The following is a 23,774-nucleotide window of genomic DNA, read 5'->3' as shown; positions in this document are numbered from 1 at the left end:
CCGCACGAACCAAGAATATCCCTGACTCAGCAATCGGCCTTCAGCAGAGAGTCCCGTAAACACTCGACCCACTGGTGAAACCTCAGGAACTCCTAGACACAAAATGCTGGAGTAACCCAGCGGGACAGGCGACATCTCTGGAGAGAAGGAATGGGCGACGTTTCAGTCTGCTTACGGCGGATTTCACCCCTTCCTTCTCCCCAGAGATGCTGCCTGTCCCGCTGAGTAACTCCAGCTTTTTGTGTCTATCTTTGGTTTAAACCAGCGTCTGGAGTTCCATCCTACACGTTCGAACGGTTCCCTTGGTTTCATCCACCTCAGTCGGTTGAAAACTACAAATCAGCATCTGAGAGATGAGACTGGAGAAGGGTCTCGACCCGAAACGTCACCCATTCTTTCTCCCCAGAGATGCTGCCTGTCCCGCTGAGTTACTCCAGCATTTTGTGTCTATATTTTTTTGAGTTACTTACTTGTGGTGATTGTCACCTCCTCAGGTGTGCTCAGTGTGTCCTCAGGTGTGACTGACTGCACCGACAGCTTGTATTGATCCCCAGGATTCAGCCCTGTCGCTGTGAACACTGTCTCGCCTTTACTCGTGATATTGGTCCAACCAGCACCGCCGGCAACATTAGTGACTGTAATCTTGTAGGTGTAATTAGAGGCTCTTGTGTCATTCGGTGACGTCCATTCAATCCACAACGACCGTGTTGTCCTGTTCACCACAGACAGTCCAGTCACTGGAGAGGGGTCTGTTACGAGAGAGGCAGAGGGAGGGTTAGATTGTGTGAGGCACCCATGAATCTCGAGTGCCCTTGAGCCGTGTGTCCAGCACAACACGTGTGGTGAACATTGGCCGACTGGTCTGGATTATCAGTGACTCCACCATCAGTGGGAAAAATACTTCCTGAGGTTGTGTGTGTCCAACTCAAATTGTGTGGTTAGACACAAAATGCTGGAGTAACTCAGCGGGACAGGCAGCATCTCCGGAGAGAAGGAACGGGTGCCGTTTCAGGTCAAGATTTTCAAGGATTCAAGGTCAGTTTATTGTCACGTGCAACAATTAAGGCACAGTGAAATTTGAGGTAGCACACAGCCATACTAAGTGAAAGAAAGCAACAAGACACACAACCACGTAAAAGTTAACGTAAACATCCATCACAGGGAATTCCACATTCGAGACCCTTCTTCAGACTGACGTGGGCAGGACAGAGACAAATGTAGTCGAAGACAGTCAGACTGGTGGGAGAACTGAGAAGGGGGAGGGGATGGAGAGGGAGGGAAAGTAAGGGCAACTGGAAGTTAGAGAAGTCAATGTTCATACCGCTGGAGTGAAGAAAGCCAATGGAATGTTGGCCTTCATAACAAGAGGAGTTGAGTATAGGAGCAAAGAGGTCGTTCTGCAGTTGTACAGGGCCCTAGTGAGACCGCACCTGGAGTACTGTGTGCAGTTTTGGTCTCCAAATTTGAGGAAGGATATTCTTGGTATTGAGGGCGTGCAGCGTAGGTTTACTAGGTTAATGGCGGGACTATCATATGTTGAAAGACTGGATCGACTAGGCACTGGAATTTAGAAGGATGAGAGGAGATCTTATCGAAACGTATAAGATTATTAAGGGGTTGGACACGTTAGAGGCAGGAAACGTGTTTCCAATGTTGGGGGAGTTCAGAACAAGGGGGCCACAGTTTAAGAATAAGGGGTAGGCCATTTAGAACTGAGATGAGGAAAAACTTTTTCAGTCAGAGAGTTGTGAATCTGTGGAATTCTCTGCCTCAGAAGGCAGTGGAGGCCAATTCTCTGAATGCATTCAAGAGAGAGCTACAATACAATACAATACAATATATCTTTATTGTCATTGTACCCAGGGGTACAACGAGATTGGGAATGCGCCTCCCATACGATGCACTAATTTAGGTAATTTAGACAGCAGCAACCCAACGAAACGAACAGTTGTAACAGTTTTGGACAGGGTAAAGTGCAAGTTGATCTATGCGTTGTGGCCATCCGGCTCAGCAGGACCGGTTCATAGCAGCTATGGCCCTGGGGATGAAGCTGTTCCTGAGTCTGGAGGTGCGGGCATAGAAGGCCTTGTATCGTCTGCCCGATGGAAGGAGTTCGAACAGACTGTTGCAGGGGTGTGAAGAGTCTTTGTGGATGCTGGTGGCTTTTCTGAGGCATCGTGTGTTGTAGATGCCCTCCAAGTCTGGTAGCTGTGTTCCGATGGCCCTCTGAGCTCTATGGACTACCCGCTGTAGAGCTTTCCTTTCTGCCTCCGTGCAGCTGAGGTACCACACAGGGATTCCATGCGTTAGGATGCTCTCTATGGTGCAGCGGTAGAAGGTCTTCAGCAGCTGTTGGGGTAGACCAGACTTTTTCAGTGTTCTTAAGTAGAACAGTCTTTGTTGTGCCTTCTTGACCAGCGCAGCAGTGTTATTGGACCATGTTAGGTCCTCCGAAATGTGAGTGCCCAGAAACTTGAAGCTGGACACTCTCTCCACACTGACCAGTGGGCTTGTATACACTGGAATTTAGAAGGATGAGGGGGGATCTTATTGAAACATATAAGATAATTAGGGGATTGGACACATTAGAGGCAGATAACATGTTCCCAATGTTGGGGGAGTCCAGAACAAGGGGCCACAGTTTGAGAATAAGGGGTAGGCCATTTAGAACGGAGATGAGGAAGAACTTTTTCAGTCAGAGGGTGGTGAAGGTGTGGAATTCTCTGCCTCAGAAGGCAGTGGAGGCCAGTTCGTTGGATGCTTTCAAGAGAGAGCTGGATAGAGCTCTTAAGGATAGCGGAGTGAGGGGGTATGGGGAGAAGGCAGGAACGGGGTACTGATTGATAGTGATCAGCCATGATCGCATTGAATGGCGGTGCTGGCTCGAAGGGCTGAATGGCCTACTCCTGCACCTATTGTCTATTGTCTATTGTCTATTGACCCCATTGATAGAGATCGGGGCATATTCCCCGTTATGTGACCTACGGAAGTTGATGATCAGCTCCTTGGTCTTGGTGGTATTTAGGGACAGGTTGTTATCCGAGCACCAGTCCGCCAGGTTCTGCACCTCCGCTCTATAGTTTGTTTCATCCCCGTTGGTGATCAGCCCGATCACCGTTGTGTCATCTGCAAACTTGACAATGGTGTTGGTGTCGAATGCAGGAACACAGTCGTGTGTGAAGAGGGAGTAGAGCATGGGGCTCAGAACACAGCCCTGTGGTGTGCCGGTACTCAGGGTGATAGTGGAGGACAGGTGCGGGCCCATTCTCACTGCCTGCGGTCGTTCCAGCAGGAAGTCCAGGATCCAGTCACATAATGAGCCAGAGCTCTTAAGGATAGCGGAGTCAGGGGGTATGGGGAGAAGGCAGGAACGGGGTACTGATTGAGAATGATCAGCCATGGTCACATTGAATGGCGGTGCTGGCTTGAAGGGCCGAATGGCCTCCTCCTGCACCTATTGTCTATTGTCTATTGTCTAAGATGCCCAATCGAAATATGAGATGGTGTTCCTGCAACTCACACTGGGCCTCACTCTATTCATATTTAACTGACTGATTCCCCTAATGTGCTTTTAATCTCCACACCGTCTGGCTCAACCCCAGAGCAGGAGTGTTAGTTTTCCCCACGTTCACCACGCCAAGAGAACCTCATTATCGTCATAAACCGCTGTTGTAGGAAATGCAACACCTGTCCCTGCACCTGCTGGGAAAGATGAAAGGCTTACTGGGACTTTAACGGGTGGCACGGCGGTAGAGTTGCAGCCTCACAGCGCCAGAGACCCCGGTTCGATCCTGACCACGGCTGCTGCCTGCACGGAGTTTGTACGTCCCCCCCTGTGACCCGCGAGTGTTTCCTCCGGGTGCTCCGGTTTCCTCCCACACTCCAACCACGTGCGGGTTTGTAGCTTAATTGGCTTCTGTAAATAGTCCCCAGTGTGTAGGGTTGAACTAGGGTACGGGCAATCGCTGGTCGGCGCGGACTCGGTGGGCTGAAGGGCCTGTTTCCATGCTGTATCTCTACACTAAACTAATCTACTGCCTGATAAACGTGACAGGATTATGAGAGTACCAGCTGGTTCTGGTATTGGGACCAGGGTTGCCAACTTCCTCACTCCCAAATACGGGACAAGGTGACGTCACCGCCCCGCGCCCCACGTGACCTCACCCAGCCAGCGGCCACGTGCTCCCGCTCCACCAATGGCGGCCGCTGGGCGCGGGGCAGTGACGTCACCGCCCCGCGCCCCACGTGACCTCACCCAGCCAGCGGCCATGTGCTCCCGCTCCACCAATGGCGAAGGTAGACACAAAGTGCTGGAGTAACTCAGCGGGTCACGCAGCATCTCGGGAGAGAAGGGAATGGGTCCCGACCCGAAACGTCACCCATTCCTTCTCTCCCAAGATGCTGCCTGACCCGCTGAGTTACTCCAGCATTGCGTGTCTGCCTGATAAACAGGAACTACTGCGGTCAGGATTCTGTAAGTGCCGCCTGTTTCTGGTGCTGGAGCCGGTACTGAGGGGGGCATTGGAGCAGTTACTGTCTCTTCAGGAGGTACTTACTTGCGATGCTTGTCACCTGCTCAGGTGTGCTCAGTGTGACCTCAGGTGTGACTGACTGCACCGACAGCTGGTATTGATCCCCAGGATGCAGCCCTGTCGCTGTGAACGTTGTCTCGCCTTTACTCGTGATCTTGGTCCAACCAGCACCGCCGGCAACATTAGTGACTGTGATCTTGTAGGTGTAATTAGAGGCTCTTGTGTCATTCGGTGGCGTCCATTCAATCCTTAACGACTGTGCCGTCCTGTTCACCACAGACAGTCCAGTCACTGGAGAGGGGTCTGTTACGAGAGAGGCAGAGATTGTGTGAGGCACCCTGTTTCCTGAGTGCTCTTGGGCTGTGTGTCCAACTCAAATTGTGTGGTTGGACACAAAGTGCTGGAGTAACTCAGCGGGACGGGCAGCATCTCTGGAGAGAAGGAATGGGTGATGTTTCGGGTCAAGACCCTTCTTCAGACTGAGAGTCAGGGGAAAGCGAAACGAGAGGTATAGACGGTGATGCAGAATTAATTGGAACAAATGAATGAAAGATACGCAAAAAAAGTAACAAGATAAAGGAAACAGGCCATTGTTCGCTGTTTGCTAGGTGAGAACGAGAAGCTGGTGCGACTTGGGTGGGGGGAGGGATGGAGAGAGAGGGAATGCTGGGGTTATTGGAAGTTAGAAAAATCAATATTCATACCACTGCGACCTTTCTTCAGACTGAGAGTCAGGGGAGAGGGAGACACATCGAGATATGTGGAAGGGTAAGGTGTGAAAACAACAGATCAAAGCGGACGACGGTCAAGGAAATGTAGAACGGTTCATTGTTGGCTGAGGGGAAGATGATAACAAAGCATGTCCAGTACAATTAATCAGGAGCGCAGTGAAACATAGTCAGGTAGCTTACAATGGCCTGTTTCCTTTATCATCGTTACTTTTTAAACTTTCATTCATTATTCTTTATCTCTCTACATCATGGTCTATATCTCTCACATCCCTTATCTCTAAACCAGTCTGAAGAAGGGTCTCAACCTGAAACGTCACCCATTCCTTCTCTCCAGAGATGCTGCCTGTCCCTGCTGAGTCACTCCAGCTTTTTGTGTCTATCTTCGGTTTCAACCAGCATTTCCTACACAGTTCGTTAATTGTGAACCTTCCCCAGATTATAAAACTGCTGCTGCTGTCTTGTGGCCTTAACAGTTCTAAGTAGGGGGTCGCCAACTTCCTCACTCCCAAATATGGGGCAAGGTGACATCACTGCCTCGCGCCCTACATGACCTCACCCAGCCAGCGGCCACGTGCTCCCGGCCCGGGCGGCCGCCATTGGTGGAGCGGGAGCACGTGGCCGCTGGCTGGTTGAGGCCACGTGGGGCGGTGAGGTCACCCTTTGTCCCTTATTTGGGGAGTGAGGAAGTTGGCAATCCTACTAATACGGGACAAGGGCAGTCCCGTGCGGGACAAAGTAATTTAGCCCAAAATACGGGATGTCCTGGCTAATACGGGACAGTTGGCAACCCTAGTTCTGAGTGCCAACCCATCTGGCCCCTCTTGCAGTCGCGTGCCCCTCCAGCCAATCTTCCTGGGCAGTGGATGAATTGTCCCCAGGTTCACCTCTACAAAGCTTACAGCATGTGAGTGACTTGGTCTTTAAGTCCAGATGATTCTGCTCAAGCTTCTTCAGCAGAAACACAATGGAGTCCCAGCGTCTCAAATAGGCGGATACAAGTGGGAGTAGTTTCTATTGGCACACGTTGTGCGTTTGCAGTCTCTAATTCAGAGGTCGGCAACCTACGGCCCACGAATCCGGCCCGTAACCCTGAAATCATCCCGCCCGCAGACGTATTTATTTTTCCACCATGTACACTTCCGCCATTTTGTTTCCCGTCATCCAGACTTCATCTAGGACTTCCGTCGTCTAGAATCCTAGAACAAGCGCAGACGTGAGCGCGGCACAACTACGGTTAGCTGTGGCGGAAACGACTCTCTCCCTCTCTCTCTTACTTTTTTTTGTATCAGCGGTGTTACAGCGGTGTTACACATATAAATATAAGTCTAAATTTAGTTAGTATGTATTATTATTACCTCCATTTATTAACTACTAGACCACGTGGACCTCTTGCACCCAAGTGGACCCTCCACCCCCTCCCTCCCCTCCTCCCCTCCTCCCAGTCCACCCCCCTCAACCCCCCTTATCCTCCCTCCTCCCCCCTCCATCTCCCTCCCCCTACCCCTCCCCCGCACTACACCCCCCCTTATCCTCCCTTCTCCCCCTCCCTCCATCATCCCCCCTCATTACCTCCCATCCCCCTACACCTCCCCCCCACTCCATCCCCCCAACCCCCCTTATGCTCCCTCCCCCCCCCCCCCTCCCTCCCCTCCCCCTCCTTCCTCTCCCCCTCCTTCCTCTCCCCCTCCCTCCCACCTCCCCCCTCTCTCCCTAGGAGATAGATTTAAACTTTAAAATGTGAATAACTTTAAAAATATAACACTGATTTCAATGAAACTTCTTCCATTAGCACCAAAGGGACGACGGTGAGTGAGGTGGGCCTAGAATTGTCGCGCTATCGTGTACCGTTTTAGCTGTAGTTCAAGAACAAACAAACAAACAAACGAGAGTTTTAGTATATAGATTGATGGCGATTGATGTGGCCCGCCATCGCTCACAGACATGGGTCCTGGCCCCTGTGCTGAACAAGGTTGCCGATCCCTACTCTAATTGACGGAGTAATCCAAGGGTGACATTCTGGTTCTATTCAGAAATATCAAACTAACGGGCGGCGCGGTGGCACAGCGGTAGTGCTGCTGCCTCACAGCGCCAGAGACCCGGGTTCCATCCTGTCTACCGGTACTGTCTGTACGGAGCCCCGTGACCACGTGGGTTTACTCCGGGTGTTCCAGTTTCCAAAGATGTGCAGGCTGGTGGGTTAATTGGCTTCCGTGAACTGTTCCGTGTGTCGGATAGAACTAGGGTACGGGTGATCGCTGGTCGGCACGGACTCTGTGGGCCAAAGGGCCAGTTTCCATGCTGTATCTATAAGCCAAACTAATCTATTGCCTGATAAACATGACAGGATTATGAGAGTACCAGCTGGTTCTGGTATTGGGACTGTAATATCACTGAGGCATTGGAACACCTACTGTCTCTTCAGGAGTTACTTACTTGTGGTGCTTGTCACCTGCTCAGGTGTGCTCAGTGTGTCCTCAGGTGTGACTGACTGCACCAACAGCTGGTATTGATCCCCAGGATGCAGCCCTGTCGCTGTGAACGCTGTCTCGCCTTTACTCGTGATAATGGTCCAACCAGCACCGCCGGCAACATTAGTGACTGTGATCTTGTAGGTGTAATTAGAGGCTCTTGTGTCAGTCGGTGACGTCCATTCAATCCACAACGACTGTGTCGTCCTGTTCACCACAGACAGTCCAGTCACTGGAGAGGGGTCTGTTATGAGAGAGGCAGAGGGAGGTTAGATTGTGTGAGGCACCCATGCATCGTGAGTGCTTTTGGGCACTGAATGTGTCGACACAAATAGTGAGGTGTTGATTAGAAGCAGGGTATGGATTATCACGGTGGCGCAGCGGTAGAGTTGCTGCCTCACAGCGCCAGAGACCTGGGTTCGATCCTGACCACGGGTGCTGTCTGCACGGAGTTTGTACATTCTCCCCGTGACCAGCGTGGGTTCTCTCCGGGTACTCCGGTTTCCTCCCACACTCCAAAGACGTGCGGGTCTGTCGGTTAATTGGCTCGTCATGAATGTAAATTGTCCCCAGTGTGTGTAGGATAGTGTTAATGTGCGGGGATCGCTGCTCGGCGCGGACTCGATGGGCCGAAGGGCCTGTTTCCGCGCTATATCTCCAAACTCCAAACTAAACTAAGACCCACCATAAAACGGAATCTAATCTGACACATGCGATGAAAAACTAAATGATGTCGGTCACATTGGAGAGGCTGCACTGAGAGACTACTGCTGTTTTGGGGATTCATGTTGATGGAAGTTTACGTAAAATAGCCCTGGAGATTAAATGTGGTGATGGTGCATCTCTGACCTCTGGAGAAACTTGGTTCTACCGTTCACTGCATGCAGCTAATCCCCAGATATACACGAATGGTCTCTTTCCTTTCATTACTCGTTACTACTCAGGAGTCCACCATAGTAACAGCTGCATTCAGGAGTTTGGCCTTAAATTTCGTTTGGTTTAGTGTCGTTTAGAGATACAGCGTGGAAAATGGCCCTTCGGCCCACCGAGTCCGTGCTGACCATCGATCACCCTGCACTCCAGCGCTATCCTACACACACCAGGGACAATATACAATTTACACAAGCCAATTAACCTACAAACCTGTACATCTTCAGTGAGTGGCAGGAAACTGGAGCTCCCGGAGAAAACCCACGCGGTCACGGGGAGAACGTACAAACTCTGTGCAGACAAGCGCCGGTAGTCAGGATCGAACCGAGGTGGCTGGCGCTGTAAGGCAGCAACTCTACCGCTGCGCCACCGTGCTGCCAGGGCGGATCCAATAGACAATAGATGCAGGAGTAAGCCATTCAGCCCTTCGAGCCAGCACCGCCATTCAATGCGATCATGGCTGATCACTCTCAATCAGTACCCCGTTCCTGCCTTCTCCCCATACCCCCTCACTCCGCTATCCTTAAGAGCTCTATCCAGCTCTCTCTTGAAAGCATCCAACAAACTGGCCTCCACTGCCTTCTGAGGCAGAGAATTCCACACCTTCACCACTCTCTGACTGAAAAAGTTCTTCCTCATCTCCGTTCTAAATGGCCTACCCCTTATTCTTAAACTGTGGCCCCTTGTTCTGGACTCCCCCAACATTGGGAACATGTTTCCTGCCTCTAATGTGTCCAATCCCCTAATTATCTTATATGTTTCAATAAGATCCCCCCTCATCCTTCTAAATTCCAGTGTATACAAGCCTAATCGCTCCAGCCTTTCAACATACGACAGTCCCGCCATTCCGGGAATTAACCTAGTGAACCTATGCTGCACGCCCTCAATAGCAAGAATATCCTTCCTCAAATTTGGAGACCAATACTGCACACAGTACTCCAGGTGCGGTCTCACCAGGGCCCGGTACAACTGTAGAAGGACCTCTTTGCTCCTATACTCAACTCCTCTTGTTATGAAGGCCAACATTCCATTGGCTTTCTTCACTGCCTGCTGTACCTGCATGCTTCCTTTCAGTGACTGATGCACTAGGACACCCAGATCTCGTTGAACATCCCCTCTTCCTAACTTGACACCATTCAGATAATAATCTGCCTTTCTATTCTTACTTCCAAAGTGAATAACCTCACACTTATCTACATTAAACTGCATCTGCCATGTATCCGCCCACTCACACAACCTGTCCAAGTCACCCTGCAGCCTTATTGCATCTTCCACACAATTCACACTACCCCCCAGCTTAGTATCATCTGCAAATTTGCTAATGGTACTTTTAATCCCTTCATCTAAGTCATTAATGTATATCGTAAATAGCTGGGGTCCCAGCACCGAACCTTGCGGTACCCCACTGGTCACTGCCTGCCATTCCGAAAGGGACCCATTTATCCCCACTCTTTGCTTTCTGTCTGTCAACCAATTTTCTATCCATGTCAGTACCCTACCCCCAATACCATGTGCTCTAATTTTGCCCACTAATCTATGTGGGACCTTGTCGAAGGCTTTCTGAAAGTCGAGGTACACCACATCCACTGACTCTCCCCTGTCAATTTTCCTAGTTACATCCTCAAAAAATTCCAGTAGATTTGTCAAGCATGATTTCCCCTTCGTAAATCTTCTGTCCGTCCCTCGGACGATGGAGTCACCCACCACTACGGCTCTTCCTGACTTCGGTCTCCCCTGTCGAGTATCCTTGCCAACAGGTCCGCCACTCGGACTGGAAACGTCTTCTGCCCCGACAGTTCCCAAGAGGGTATACCTATTTGCAATAGGCACAGCCACTGGGGTCTCCTGTAGTCCTCGTCCACGTCCACTCCCCCCATAAACAGTCTCCCACCTTCGCTCGACCTGGACCCTTGGCGTGACAGCCTCACAATAGGTCCTGTCGAGGAAACTCTCGCATTCCCGGATGGCCCTGAGGTCATCCAACTGCCTCTCCAACTCCACCACACTTCCGCTGATTATTGATACAGAAAACCAAGGGGGGGGGGGGGAGGGCAGAGTGAGGCAGTGGTAGATCTACCGTCTAACAGCACCAGAGACCCGGGTTTGATCCCGACTACGGATGCTGTCTGTACGGAGTTTGTACGTTCTCCCAGTGACCCATGTGGGTTTTCTCAGAGATCTTCGGATTCCTCCCACACTCCAAAGATGTACAGGTTTGTAGGTTAATTGGCTTGGTATAAATATAAATTGTCCCTAGTATGTGTAGGATAGTGTTAGTCTGTGGAGATCGCTGGTCGGCCCGGACTCGGTGGGCCGAAGGGCCTGTTTCCGCGCTGTATCTCTAAACTGAACTAAAATAAACTTCATTCTAAAATATGATTTTGCTCGTAACCCTGTTTCTGGTGCTGGAGCCGGTACTGAGACGGGCATTGGGGCAGTTACTGTCTCGTCAGGAGTTACTTACTTGTGGTGTTTGTCACCTGCTCAGGTGTGCTCAGTGTGTCCTCAGGTGTGACTGACTGCACCGACAGCAGGTATTGATCCCCAGGATGCAGCCCTGTCGCTGTGAACGCTGTCTCGCCTTTACTCGTGATATTGGTCCAACCAGCACCGCCGGTAACGTTAGTGACTGTGATCTTGTAGGTGTAATTAGAGGCTCTTGTGTCAGTCGGTGGCGTCCACTCAATCCTCAACGACTGTGTCGTCCTGTTCACCACAGACAGTCTAGTCACTGGAGAGGGGTCTGTTACGAGAGAGGCAGAGGGAGGGTTAGATTGTGTGAGGCGCCCATGAATCTCGAGTGCCCTTGAGCCGTGTGTCCAGCACAACACGTGTGGTCAACATTGGCTGACTGGTCTGGATTATCAGTGACTCCGCAAGGGGCCACAGTTTAAGAATGAGGGGTAGGCCATTTAGAACAGAGATGAGGAAAGACTTTTTCAGTCAGAGAGTTGTGAATCTGTGGAATTCTCTGCCTCAGAGGGCAGTGGAGGCCAATTCTCTGAATACATTCAAGAGAGAGCTAGATAGAGCTCTTAAGGATAGCGGAGTCTGGGGGTTTGGGTAGAGGGCAGGAACGGGGTACTGATTGAGTACTGATCAGCCATGATCGCATTGAATGGCGGTGCTGGCTCGAGGGGCCGAATGGTCTACTCCTGCACCTATTGTCTATTGCCTATTGTCTATCAGTGAGAAAAAAACATACCACCTTATTAAAAAACAATGAAGACAATTCAAAGCATGGGAAAGAGTTGCTTGGAAAGAGTGCTTCTCCAACAGAGATGCCTTTTAAAAGTCTTAAGATGATAGTGAACCTGTGGCCCTAACATATAGTATAAGAAAATAACTGCAGATGCTGGTACAAATCGAAGGTGTTTATTCACAAAATGCTGGAGTAACTCAGCAGGTCAGGCAGCATCTCTGGAGAGAAGGAATGGGTGACGTTTCGGGTCGAGACCCTTCTTCAGACTGACGCACTATGGCCAAACACACCACTCTGTACCTTCAGAAACCCTTTCTGTTGCAAATTGTTCCTGGTCTCAGCAGGTTCAGGCTCAGGCAAACTTTACTCTGGTAAACGTCAGTGCGTCACGGTGGCGCAGCGGGTAGAGCCGCTGCCTCGCAGCACCGGAGAGACCCCGGTTCGATCCTGACCTCGGGCGCTGTCTGTGTGCAGCTTGCACGTTCTCTCGCGTGGGTTTCCTCCGGGTGCTCCGGTTTCCTCCCACATCCCGAGGGCGTGCGTGTTTGTAGGTTAATCGCCCCTCTGTAAGTCCCCCCCCCAGTGTGTCGGGAGAGGATGCGAAAGTGGTATTGCGCGGAACTAATGCGGACGGGCGATGGATGGTCGGCGTGGACTCGGTGGGGCAAAGGACCGGTGTCCACGCTCTGTCTCTAAAACAAAATGTGTTCCTTTTGTCTGCAGGCGGCCTGTGCTCAGACCAACAGGAAGAGTTTCCCTCCTTTTATTTATTTTTAAACTGTTATTACATTTACACATCTCTTCTTTCTAATAATGGAAGTGTAACGATGAAGGTTTGCACACGTGGTATAAGTGTCAATTGTCCCTAGTGTGTGGAGGATAGTGTTAGTGTGCGGGGATCGTTGGTTGGTGCGGACTCGATGGGCCGAAGGGCCTGTCTCCCCGCTGTATCTCCAAACTAAAAAACTACACAGGGACTACTGCGGTCAGGATTCTGTAAGTGCCGCCTGTTTCTGGTGCTGGAGCCGGTACTGAGGGGGACATTGGAGCAGTTACTGTCTCTTCAGGAGTTACTTACTTGTGGTGTTTGTCACCTCCTCAGGTGTGCTCAGTGTGTCCTCAGGTGTGACTGACAGCACCGACAGCTGGTATTGATCCCCAGGATGCAGCCCTGTCGCTGTGAACGCTGCCTCGCCTTTACTCATGATATTGGTCCAACCAGCACCGCCGGTAACATTAGTGACTGTGATCTTGTAGATGTAATTAGAGGCTCTTGTATCATTTGGTGACTTCCATTCAATCCTTAACGACCGTGTTGTCCTGTTCACCACAGACAGTCCAGTCACTGGAGAGGGGTCTGTTACGAGAGAGGCAGAGGGAGGGTTAGATTGTGTGAGGCGCCCATGAATCTCGAGTGCCCTTGAGCCGTGTGTCCAGCACAACACGTGTGGTGAACATTGGCCGACTGGTCTGGATTATCAGTGACTCCGCCATCAGTGAGAAAAACTGATACCATCTGATACGGAAAACAAGGAAAACAATTCAAAGCAACATGTGCAGGAAGGAACTGCAGGTGCTGGTTTAAACCGAAGATAGACACAAAGTGCTGGAGTAACTCAGCGGGTCAGGCAGCATTTCTGGTGAAAAGGAATAGGTGACGTTTCAAATTGGGTCTTGACCTGAAATGTCACCTATTCCTTTTTTTCCCAGAGGTCCTGTCTGACTACCTGGATACAGATTCCAGCATCTGCAGCTTTAGATGTTTTAGACTTGAAGAGATACTTCACAAAAACAGGCCACTGAGTCCACGCTGACCAGCGATCCCTGCACACCAACATTAATCTCCACACTAAGGACACATTTACAATTTTACCAAAGCTAATTGGATGAAGGAAGAACGGTCTCAACCCGAAATGTCACCTGTTCTTTTTCTTCAGAGATGCTGCCTGAGCCGCTGAGTTACTCCAGCATTGTGTGTCTAAAAGCAACTGGGTGCATTGGGTGACTGCAGCTCTGTGTGAGAGTGTTTTTAAATGTGGACTCTGTTAAAGATGGCTCTGGAACTTAATGCTGAATGAAATATAAGAAAATAACTGCAGATGCTGGTACAAATCAAAGGTATTTATTCACAAAATGCTGGAGTAACTCAGCAGGTCAGGCAGCATCCTTCTCTCCTGAGATGCTGCCTGACCTACTGAGTTACTCCAGCATTTTGTGAATAAATACCTGCTGAACGAAATGCTGGTTTCATTCGGAACCGTCAAAGTGCTACCTGGGAAATGCAAACTACTACAGTCAGGATGATGCAAATATCTCCTGCAATGGACGTGGAACTGAGGGGGGCATTGGAGCAGTTACTGTCACTTCAGGAGTTACTTACTTGTGGTGTTTGTCACCTCCTCAGGTGTGCTCAGTGTGTCCTCAGGTGTGACTGACTGCAACGACAGCTGGTATTTATCCCCAGGATGCAGCCCTGTCGCTGTGAACGGTGTCTCGCCTTTACTCGTGATATTGGTCCAACCAGCACCGCTGGCAACATTAGTGACTGTGATGTTGTAGGTGTAATTAGAGGCTCTTGTGTCAGTCGGTGGCGTCCATTTAATCCTCAACGACCGTGTTGTCCTGTTCACCACAGACAGTCCAGTCACTGGAGAGGGGTCTGTTATGAGAGAGGCAGAGGGAGGGTTAGATTGTGTGAGGCGCCCATGAATCTCGAGTGCACTTGAGCCGTGTGTCCAGCACAACACGTGTGGTGAACATTGGCCGACTGGTCTGGATTATCAGTGACTCCGCCATCAGTGGGAAAAAACATACCACCTTATTAAAAAACAATGAAGACAATTCAAAGCAACATGTGTAGGAAGGAACTGCAGGTGCTGGTTTAAACCGAAGATAGAAAAAGTGCAGGACTAACTCAGCGGGTCAGGCAGCATCTCTGGGGAGAAGGAATAGGTGACGTTTCAGGTTGGGTCTCGACCCGAAATGTCACCTGTTACTTTTCTCCAGAGGTGCTGTCTGACTCGCTGAGTTACTCCAGCTTTTTGTGTCTATCTCCTGCTGGAAGAACCCAATGGGTCAGGCAGCATCTGTGGAGAGGAAATGGACACAAAATATTTAAGGTGGGGATTCTTCTTCCGATGAATGTTTGAAGAAGGATCCAGACCCATCACATTGATTGTCCATTCCCTCCACAGAAGCTCCCTCACCCATTGAGTTCCTCCAGTGCTTTGTATTTTACAGCATCTGCCGCTTTATATTTTTTAGACTTTAGAGATACCTCACAGAAACAGGCCCTTCAGCCCACCGAGTCCACGCCGACCAGCGATCCCCGCACACTAACGCTATTCTACACACTCAGCACAAATTTACAATTTTACCAAAGCTAAATGGATGAAGGAAGAAGGGTCTCGACCCGAAACGTCACCAATTCCTTCTCTCCAGAGATGCTGCCTGTCCCGCTGAGTTACTCCAGCTTTTTGTGTCTATGGTTTAAAGCAGAATCTGCAGTTCCTTCATACACTGAGAGATTGTTGAGGTGTTGATAGTTCCTATTAATTGTTGATTCCATAAAAATTGCACAGCGTGTTAAAGCGTTACTGGTGAACCTATGACCTGACCCACCCGTTCCTATCTTCATGATTCCTTCATTGCTCAAACATTTATTTTAATTTCTCTTTAGTTTAGTTTGGAGATACAGCACGGAAACAGGCCCTTCGGCCCACCGAGTCCGCACCGACCAGCGATCCCCACTAACACAATCCCACACACACAAGGGACAATTTACATTTACACCAAGCCCGTTAAACCTACTAAACTGTGCGACTGTACGACTGTGCAATTTTGTTGAACAATGTGCAAACTTCTGTACCTTTTGGTGGTGGAGCCGGTACTGAGGGAGGCATTGGAGCAGTTACTGTGTCGTCAGCAAGTTACTAACTTGTTATTTTAGTTTGGAGATACAGCACGGAAACAGGCCCTTCGGCCCACCGAGTCCACGCCGACCAGCGATCCCCGCACACTAACACTATCCTACACACACCAGGGACAATTATACCAAGTAGTCAATTAACCTACAAAACCTCTATGTTTTAGGAGTGTGGGAGGAAACCGAAGATCTCAGAGAAAACCTTCCATGCAGGTCACGGGGAGAAGGTACAAACTGGAAATGCTATGCGTTTATGTTCATTATTGATGCAGAAAACCAAGTGTGAAATACTATTTTTATTCAGAACTGCCAAACTACTGCCTGATAAAGAGGAACTACTGCGGTCAGGATTCTGTAAGTGCCGCCTGTTTCTGGTGCAGGAGCCGGTACTGAGGGGGGCATTGGAGCAGTTACTGTCTCTTCAGGAGGTACTTACTTGTGGTGCTTGTCACCTCCTCAGGTGTGCTCAGTGTGTCCTCAGGTGTGACTGACTGCACCGACAGCTGGTATTGATCCCCAGGATGCAGCCCTGTCGCTGTGAACGCTGTCTCGCCTTTACTCGTGATATTGGTCCAACCAGCACCGCCGGTAACATTAGTGACTGTGATCTTGTAGGTGTAATTAGAGGCTCTTGTGTCAGTCGGTGACGTCCATTCAATCCTTAATGACCGTGTTGTCCTGTTCACCACATACAGTCCAGTCACTGGAGAGGGGTCTGTTACGAGAGAGGCAGAGGGAGGGTTAGATTGTGTGAGGCACCCATGAATCTCGAGTGCCCTTGAGCCGTGTGTCCAGCACAACACGTGTGGTGAACATTGGCTGACTGGTCTGGATTATCAGTGAGTGGAGCCTGGCCTTCAAAGTGTTGCGTATTTATGTTCATTATTGATGCGGAAAACCAAGAATGAAATGGTGGTTTCACTCGGGCAAACACAATGCCAGCATTTATTTATGACAATAATTTTACAAGAATGATCCCAGGAATAAGTAGGTTAACCTATGATGAGGGTTTGTCAGCACTGGGCCTGTACTCGCTGGGGTTTAGAAGAATGAAGGGGTGGACCTCATTGAAACTTACAGAATAGTGAAAGTCTTGGATACAGTGGATGTGGAGAGGATGTTTCCACTAGTGGGAGAGTCCAGGACCAGAGGTCATAGCCTCAGAATTAAAGGACATTCTTTTGGGAATCAGACGAGGAGGAATTTCTTTAGTCAGAGGGTGGTGAATCTGTGGAATTCTTTGCCACAGAAGGCTGTGGAGGCCAGGTCAGTGGATATTTTTAAAGCAGAGATAGATAGAATTTTGATTAGTACAGGTGTCAGGGGTTATGGGGAGAAGGTGGGAGAATGGGGTTAGGAGGGGGAGATAGATCAGCCATGATTGAATGGCGGAGTAGACTTGATGGGCCGAATGGCCTAATTCTACTCCTATCACTTATGAGCTATGACCTTATTTCAAGAGGGCTAGAATACATAAAGCAGGGGTCTCGTACTGAGGCTTGGCCAGGCTGCATTTGGAGTATCGTGAGCAATTTTGGGCTCCATAATCTGAGGAAGGATGTGTTGGCTCTGGAGAGTGTCCAGAGGTGGTTTTTACCTGTTGGCCTTAAAATGACCAGCATTTTTTTTTGAAAATCAAAAAAAACAACCTATTCGGAATAAAAACATGTGTACAAAACAAGAACTGTGCAAACATTCTTCCGACATTCTCGGAGGCGATACCTTCAGTCATTAGCGTCGTATCGAGGAGTCGACAAAATTTTACCCGTGGGTGTTCCCACTCGTGTGGCCCCCTTTCCTTATTTGGGTGGGGTCTCCTCCACACCTTGCCCCCACCCAATGTGCAGCAGCAGAAGGACAATGATCAGCCGTGATCACATGATCAGCCGCGGTTACATGATCAGCCGCGGTCACATGATCAGCCGCGATCGCATGATTGGCCGCGATCGCATGATCGGCCGCGGTCACAATGATCGGCCGCGGTCACATGATCGGCCGCGATCACATGATCAGCCGTGATCACATAATCAGCCGTGATCACATTGAATGGCGGTGCTGGCTCGAAGGGCCGAATGGCCTCCTCCTGCACCTATTGTCTATTGTCTATTGTCTAAAACCAAGAGTGAAATGCTGGTTTCATTCAGAATCACAAAACTCCAGCCTGATAAACACAAACTACTCCAGGCAACTTAATGCAAATGTCTCTTCTTTCAGTTTCAGTCTAGTTATTGTCACGAGTACCGAGGTACAGTGAAATGCATATGTTTGTTTTAGTTTTAGAAGTACAGCGTGGAAACAGGCCCTTCGGCCCACCGAGTCTGCACCGACTAGCAATCCCCGCACACTAACACCATCTTACACACACGAGGGACAATTTTACATTGATACCAAGCCAATTAATCTGGAAACCTGCACGTCTTTGGAGTGCAGGAGGAAACCGAAGATCTCGGAGAAAACCCATGCAGGTCACTGTAATCGCTGGAAGGCAACAACTCTACCGCTGCACCACCATGCTGCCGTGTGGGCTATCCAGTCAGCAGAAAGACAACACATGATTACAATCGATCCATTTACAGTGTAAAGATACATGATAAGGGAATAGCGTTCAGTGCAAGGTAAAGCCAGCAAAGTCCGATCAAGGATAGTCCGAGGGGCATCAAAGAGGTAGGTAGTAGTTCAGCACTGTTCTCAGGTTGTGGTAGGATGGTTCGGTTGCCTGGTAACAGCTGGGAAGAAACTGTTCCTGAATCTGGAGGTGTGCGTTTTCACACTTCTGTACCTTCTGGTCATGGACCCAATTACTGAGGGGGGCATTGGAGCAGTTACTGTCACTTCAGCAGTTACTTACTTGTGGTGTTTGTCACCTCCTCAGGTGTGCTCAGTGTGTCCTCAGGTGTGACAGACTGCACCGACAGATGGTATTGATCCCCAGGATTCAGCCCTGTCACTGTGAACATTGTCTCGCCTTTACTCGTGATATTGGTCCAACCAGCACCGCCGGTAACATTAGTGACTGTAATCTTGTAGGTGTAATCCGAGAATCTTGTGTCAGTCGGTGGCGTCCATTCAATCCTCAACGACCGTGTTGTCCTGTTCACCACAGACAGTCCAGTCACTGGAGAGGGGTCTGTTACGAGAGAGGCAGAGGGAGGGTTAGATTGTGTGAGGCACCCATGAATCTCGAGTGCCCTTGAGCCGTGTGTCCAGCACAACACGTGTGGTGAACATTGGCTGACTGGTCTGGATTATCAGTGACTCCGCCATCAGTGGGAAAAAAACTTACCACCTTATTAAAAAACAATGAAGACAATTCAAAGCAACATGTGTAGGAAGGAACTGCAGGTGCTGGTTTAAAGCGAAGATAGACACAAAGTGCTGGAGTAACTCAGTGGGTCAGGCAGCATCTCTGGGGAGAAGGAATAGGTGACGTTTCAGGTTGGGTCTCGACCCGAAATGTCACCTATTCCTTTTCTCCAGAGGTGCTGTCTGACTCGCTGAGTTACTCCAGCTTTTTGTGTCTATCTCCTGCTGGAAGAACCCAATGGGTCAGGCAGCATCTGTGGAGAGGAAATGGACACAAAATATTTAAGGTGGGGATTCTTCTTCCGATTAATGTTTGAAGAAGGATCCAGACCCATAACATTGATTGTCCATTCCCTCCAAAGAAGCTCCCTCACCCATTGAGTTCCTCCAGCACTCTGTATTTTGCTCTGGATTCCAGCATCTGCAGCTTTAGATGTTTTAGACTTCAAGAGATACGTCACAGAAACAGGCCCTACAGCCCACTGAGTCCACGCCGACCAGCGATCCCCGCACACTAACGCTATTCTACACAATAAGGACAATTCACAATTTTACCAAAGCTGTATCTCTAAATCTAAATCTAAAAAATCTAAATCTAAATGGATGAAGGAAGAACGGTCTCGACTCGAAACGTCACCTGTTATTTTTCTTCAGAGATGCTGGCCATTTAAAACTGAGGTGATAAGAAACTGAGGTGAGAAGGTTAGAAGAAACTTTTTCACCCAGAGACTTGTGAATTTGTGGAATTCTCTGCCACAGAGGGCAGTGGAGGCCAATTCACTGGATGAATTTAAAAGAGAGTTAGATAGAGCTCTCGGGGCTAGTGGAATCAAGGGATATGGGGAGAAGGCAGGCACAGGTTATTGATTGTGGATGATCAGCCGTGATCACAATGAATGGCAGTGCTGGCCCGAAGGGCCAAATAGCCTCCTCCAGCACCTATTTTTTATTGTTCTGTGTTTCTATGCTGCCTGAGCCGCTGAGTTACTCCAGCATTGTGTGTCTAAAAGCAACTGGGTGCACTGGGTGACTGCAGCTGTGTGTGAGTGTGCTTTTAAATGTAGACTCTGTTAAAGATGGCTATGGATCTTAATGCTGAATGAAATGTTGGTTTCATTCGGACCCGTCAAAGTGCTGCCTGGGAAATGCAAACTACTACAGTCAGGATGATGCAAGTATCTCCTGCAATGGACGTGGAACTGAGGGGGGCATTGGAGCAGTTACTGTATCTTCAGGAGTTACTTGCTTGTGGTGTTTGTCACCTCCTCAGGTGTGCTCAGTGTGTCCTCAGGTGTGACTGACTGCACCGACAGATGGTATTGATCCCCAGGATTCAGCCCTGTCGCTGTGAACGCTGTCTCGCCTTTACTCGTGATATTGGTCCAAACAGCACCGCCGGTAACATTAGTGACTGTGACCTTGTAGGTGTAATTAGAGGCTCTTGTGTCAGTCGGTGGCGTCCATTCAATCCTCAACGACTGTGTCGTCCACTTCACCACAGACAGTCCAGTCACTGGAGAGGGGTCTGTTACGAGAGAGGCAGAGGGAGGGTTAGATTGTGTGAGGCACCCATGAATCTCGAGTGCCCCTTGAGCCGTGTGTCCAGCACAACACGTGTGGTGAACATTGGCCGACTGGTCTGGATTATCAGTGACTCCGCCATCAGTGGGAAAAAACATACCACCTTAAAAAAAACGATGAAAACAATTCAAAGCAACATGTGTAGGAAGGAACTGCAGGTGCTGGTTTAAACCGAAGATAGACACAAAGTGCTGGAGTAACTCAGTGGGTCAGGCAGCATCTCTGGGGAGATGGAATAGGTGACGTTTCAGGTTGGGTCTCGACCCGAAATGTCACCTATTCCTTTTCTCCAGAGGTGCTGTCTGACTCGCTGAGTTACTCCACCTTTTTGTGTCTATCTCCTGCTGGAAGAACCCAATGGGTCAGGCAGCATCTGCGGAGAGGAAATGGACACACAATATTTAAGGTGGGGATTCTTCTTCCGATTAATGTTTGAAGAAGGATCCAGACCCATAACATTGACTGTCCATTCCCTCCACGGAAGCTCCCTCACCCATTGAGTTCCTCCAGCACTCTGTATTTTGCTCTGGATTCCAGCATCTGCAGCTTTAGATGTTTTAGACTTCAAGAGATACTTCACAGAAACAGGCCCTTCAGCCCACTGAGTCCATGCTGACCAGCGATCCCCGCACACTAACGCTATTCTACACACTAAGGACAATTCACAATTTTACCAAAGCTGTATCTCTAAATCTAAATCTAAAAAATCTAAATCTAAATGGATGAAGGAAGAACGGTCTCGACTCGAAACGTCACCTGTTATTTTTCTTCAGAGATGCTGTCCATTTAAAACTGAGGTGATAAGAAACTGAAGTGAGAAGGTGAGAAGAAACGTTTTCACCCAGATAGTTGTGAATTTGTGGAATTCTCTGCCACACAGGGCAGTGGAGGCCAATTCACTGGATGAATTTAAAAGAGAGTTAGATAGAGCTCTCGGGGCTAGTGGAATCAAGGGATACGGGAAGAAGGCAGGCACAGGTTATTGATTGTGGGTGATCAGCCGTGATCACAATGAATGGCGGTGCTGGCTCGAAGGGCAAATAGCCTCCTCCTGCACCTATTTTCTATGTTTATGTGTTTCTATGCTGCCTGAGCCGCTGAGTTACTCCAGCATTGTTTGTCTAAAAGCAACTGGGTGACTGCAGCTCTGTGTGAGTGTGCTTTTAAATGTGGACTCTGTTAAAGATGGCTCTGGATCTTAATGCCGAATGAAATGCTGGTTTCATTCGGAACCGTCAAAGTGCTGCCTGGGAAATGCAAACTACTACAGTCAGGATGATGCAAATATCTCCTGCAATGGACGTGGAACTGAGGGGGGCATTGGAGCAGTTACTGTATCTTCAGGAGTTACTTACTTGTGGTGTTTGTCACCTGCTCAGGTGTGCTCAGTGTGTTCTCAGGTGTGACTGACTGCACCGACAGCTGGTATTGATCCCCAGGATTCAGCCCTGTCGCTGTGAACGCGGTCTCGCCTTTACTCGTGATATTGGTCCAACCAGCACCGCCGGCAACATTAGTGACTGTGATCTTGTAGGTGTAATTAGAGGCTCTTGTGTCAGTCGGTGGCGTCCATTCAATCCTTAACGACCGTGTTGTCCTGTTCACCACAGACAGTCCAGTCACTGGAGAGGGGTCTGTTACGAGAGAGGCAGAGGGAGGGTTAGATTGTGTGAAGCGCCCATGAATCTCGAGTGCCCTTGAGCCGTGTGTCCAGCACAACACGTGTGGTGAACATTGGCCGACTGGTCTGGATTATCAGTGACTCCGCCATCAGTGGGAAAAAACATACCACCTTAAAAAAAACAATGAAAACAATTCAAAGCAACATGTGTAGGAAGGAACTGCAGGTGCTGGTTTAAACCGAAGATAGACACAAAGTGCTGGAGTAACTCAGTGGGTCAGGCAGCATCTCTGGGGAGAAGGAATAGGTGACGTTTCAGGTTGGGTCTCGACCCGAAATGTCACCTATTCCTTTTCTCCAGAGGTGCTGTCTGACTCGCTGAGTTACTCCACCTTTTTGTGTCTATCTCCTGCTGGAAGAACCCAATGGGTCGGGCAGCATCTGCGGAGAGGAAATGGACACACAATATTTAAGGTGGGGATTCTTCTTCCGATTAATGTTTGAAGAAGGATCCAGACCCATAACATTGATTGTCCAGTCCCTCCATGGAAGCTCCCTCACCCATTGAGTTCCTCCAGCACTCTGTATTTTGCTCTGGATTCCAGCATCTGCAGCTTTAGATGTTTTAGAGTTCAAGAGATACTTCACAGAAACAGGCCCTTCAGCCCACTGAGTCCATGCTGACCAGCGATCCCAGCACACTAACGCTATTCTACACACTAAGGACAATTCACAATTTTACCAAAGCTGTATCTCTAAATCTAAAGGTATGTAGGTTAATTGGCTGGGTAAATGTAAAAATTGTCCCTAGTGGGTGTAGGATAGTGTTAATGTACGGGGATCACTGGGCGGCACGGACTTGGAGGGCCGAAAAGGCCTGTTTCCGGCTGTAGATATATGATATGATATGATATGATATGATAAATCCAAAAAATCTAAATCTAAATGGATGAAGGAAGAACGGTCTCGACTCGAAACGTCACCTGTTATTTTTCTTCAGAGATGCTGTCCATTTAAAACTGAAGTGATAAGAAACTGAGGTGAGAAGGTGAGAAGAAAGTTTTTGACCCATAGAGTTGTGAATTTGTGGAATTCTCTGCCACAGATATATATTAATGATTTGGACAAGGGAATTGAATGCAACATCTCCAAGTTTGTGTATGACACGAAGCTGGGGGGCAGTGTTAGCTGTGAGGAGGATGCTAGGAGGCTGCAACGTAACTTGGATAGGTTAGGTGAGTGGGCAAATGCATGGCAAATGCACTATAATGTGGATAAATGTGAGGTTAAGGGGTTGGACAGTCTAGATGCAGGAAGATTGTTCTCGATGTTGGGGAAGTCCAGAACAAGGGGTCACAGTTTAAGGATAAGGGGGAAATCTTTTAGGACCGAGATGAGAAAGTTTTTTTTCACACAGAGAGTGGTGAATCTGTGGAATTCTCTGCCACAGAAGGTAGTTGAGGCCAGTTCATTGGCTATAT

General features: G+C 49.2%; 2 protein-coding genes across 8 annotated transcripts in view; one reads left to right on the top strand and one right to left on the bottom strand.

Moving 5' to 3' along the window:
* The window catches only part of LOC144611345 (ferritin heavy chain-like), a 131,307-nt gene that overhangs the window by 71,452 nt on the left and 36,081 nt on the right, over positions 1-23,774 (top strand). The window lies entirely within an intron of this gene.
* LOC144611342 (receptor-type tyrosine-protein phosphatase H-like) overlaps positions 1-23,774 on the bottom strand; it is a 60,961-nt gene that overhangs the window by 28,055 nt on the left and 9,132 nt on the right. For 2 of the 6 annotated variants that reach the window (XM_078430401.1, XM_078430402.1), the window contains exons 4-11: positions 22,028-22,306; positions 20,338-20,616; positions 18,637-18,915; positions 16,225-16,503; positions 14,244-14,522; positions 12,942-13,220; positions 11,126-11,404; positions 7,697-7,975 (exon numbers count right to left, since the gene is read on the bottom strand). In XM_078430401.1, coding sequence (XP_078286527.1) covers positions 7,697-7,975; positions 11,126-11,404; positions 12,942-13,220; positions 14,244-14,522; positions 16,225-16,503; positions 18,637-18,915; positions 20,338-20,616; positions 22,028-22,306 — 2,232 coding nt within the window. Of the gene's footprint in view, positions 1-470; positions 750-4,556; positions 4,836-7,696; positions 7,976-11,125; positions 11,405-12,941; positions 13,221-14,243; positions 14,523-16,224; positions 16,504-18,636; positions 18,916-20,337; positions 20,617-22,027; positions 22,307-23,774 lie in introns of all 6 variants that reach the window. The other 4 variants (XM_078430406.1, XM_078430403.1, XM_078430405.1 and 1 more) reach the window with 4 other exon arrangements.

The sequence above is a fragment of the Rhinoraja longicauda genome, chromosome 40, assembly GCF_053455715.1.
Source record: "Rhinoraja longicauda isolate Sanriku21f chromosome 40, sRhiLon1.1, whole genome shotgun sequence".
NCBI lineage: Eukaryota > Metazoa > Chordata > Chondrichthyes > Rajiformes > Arhynchobatidae > Rhinoraja > Rhinoraja longicauda.
This window is presented reverse-complemented; position numbering and strand designations above follow the sequence as displayed.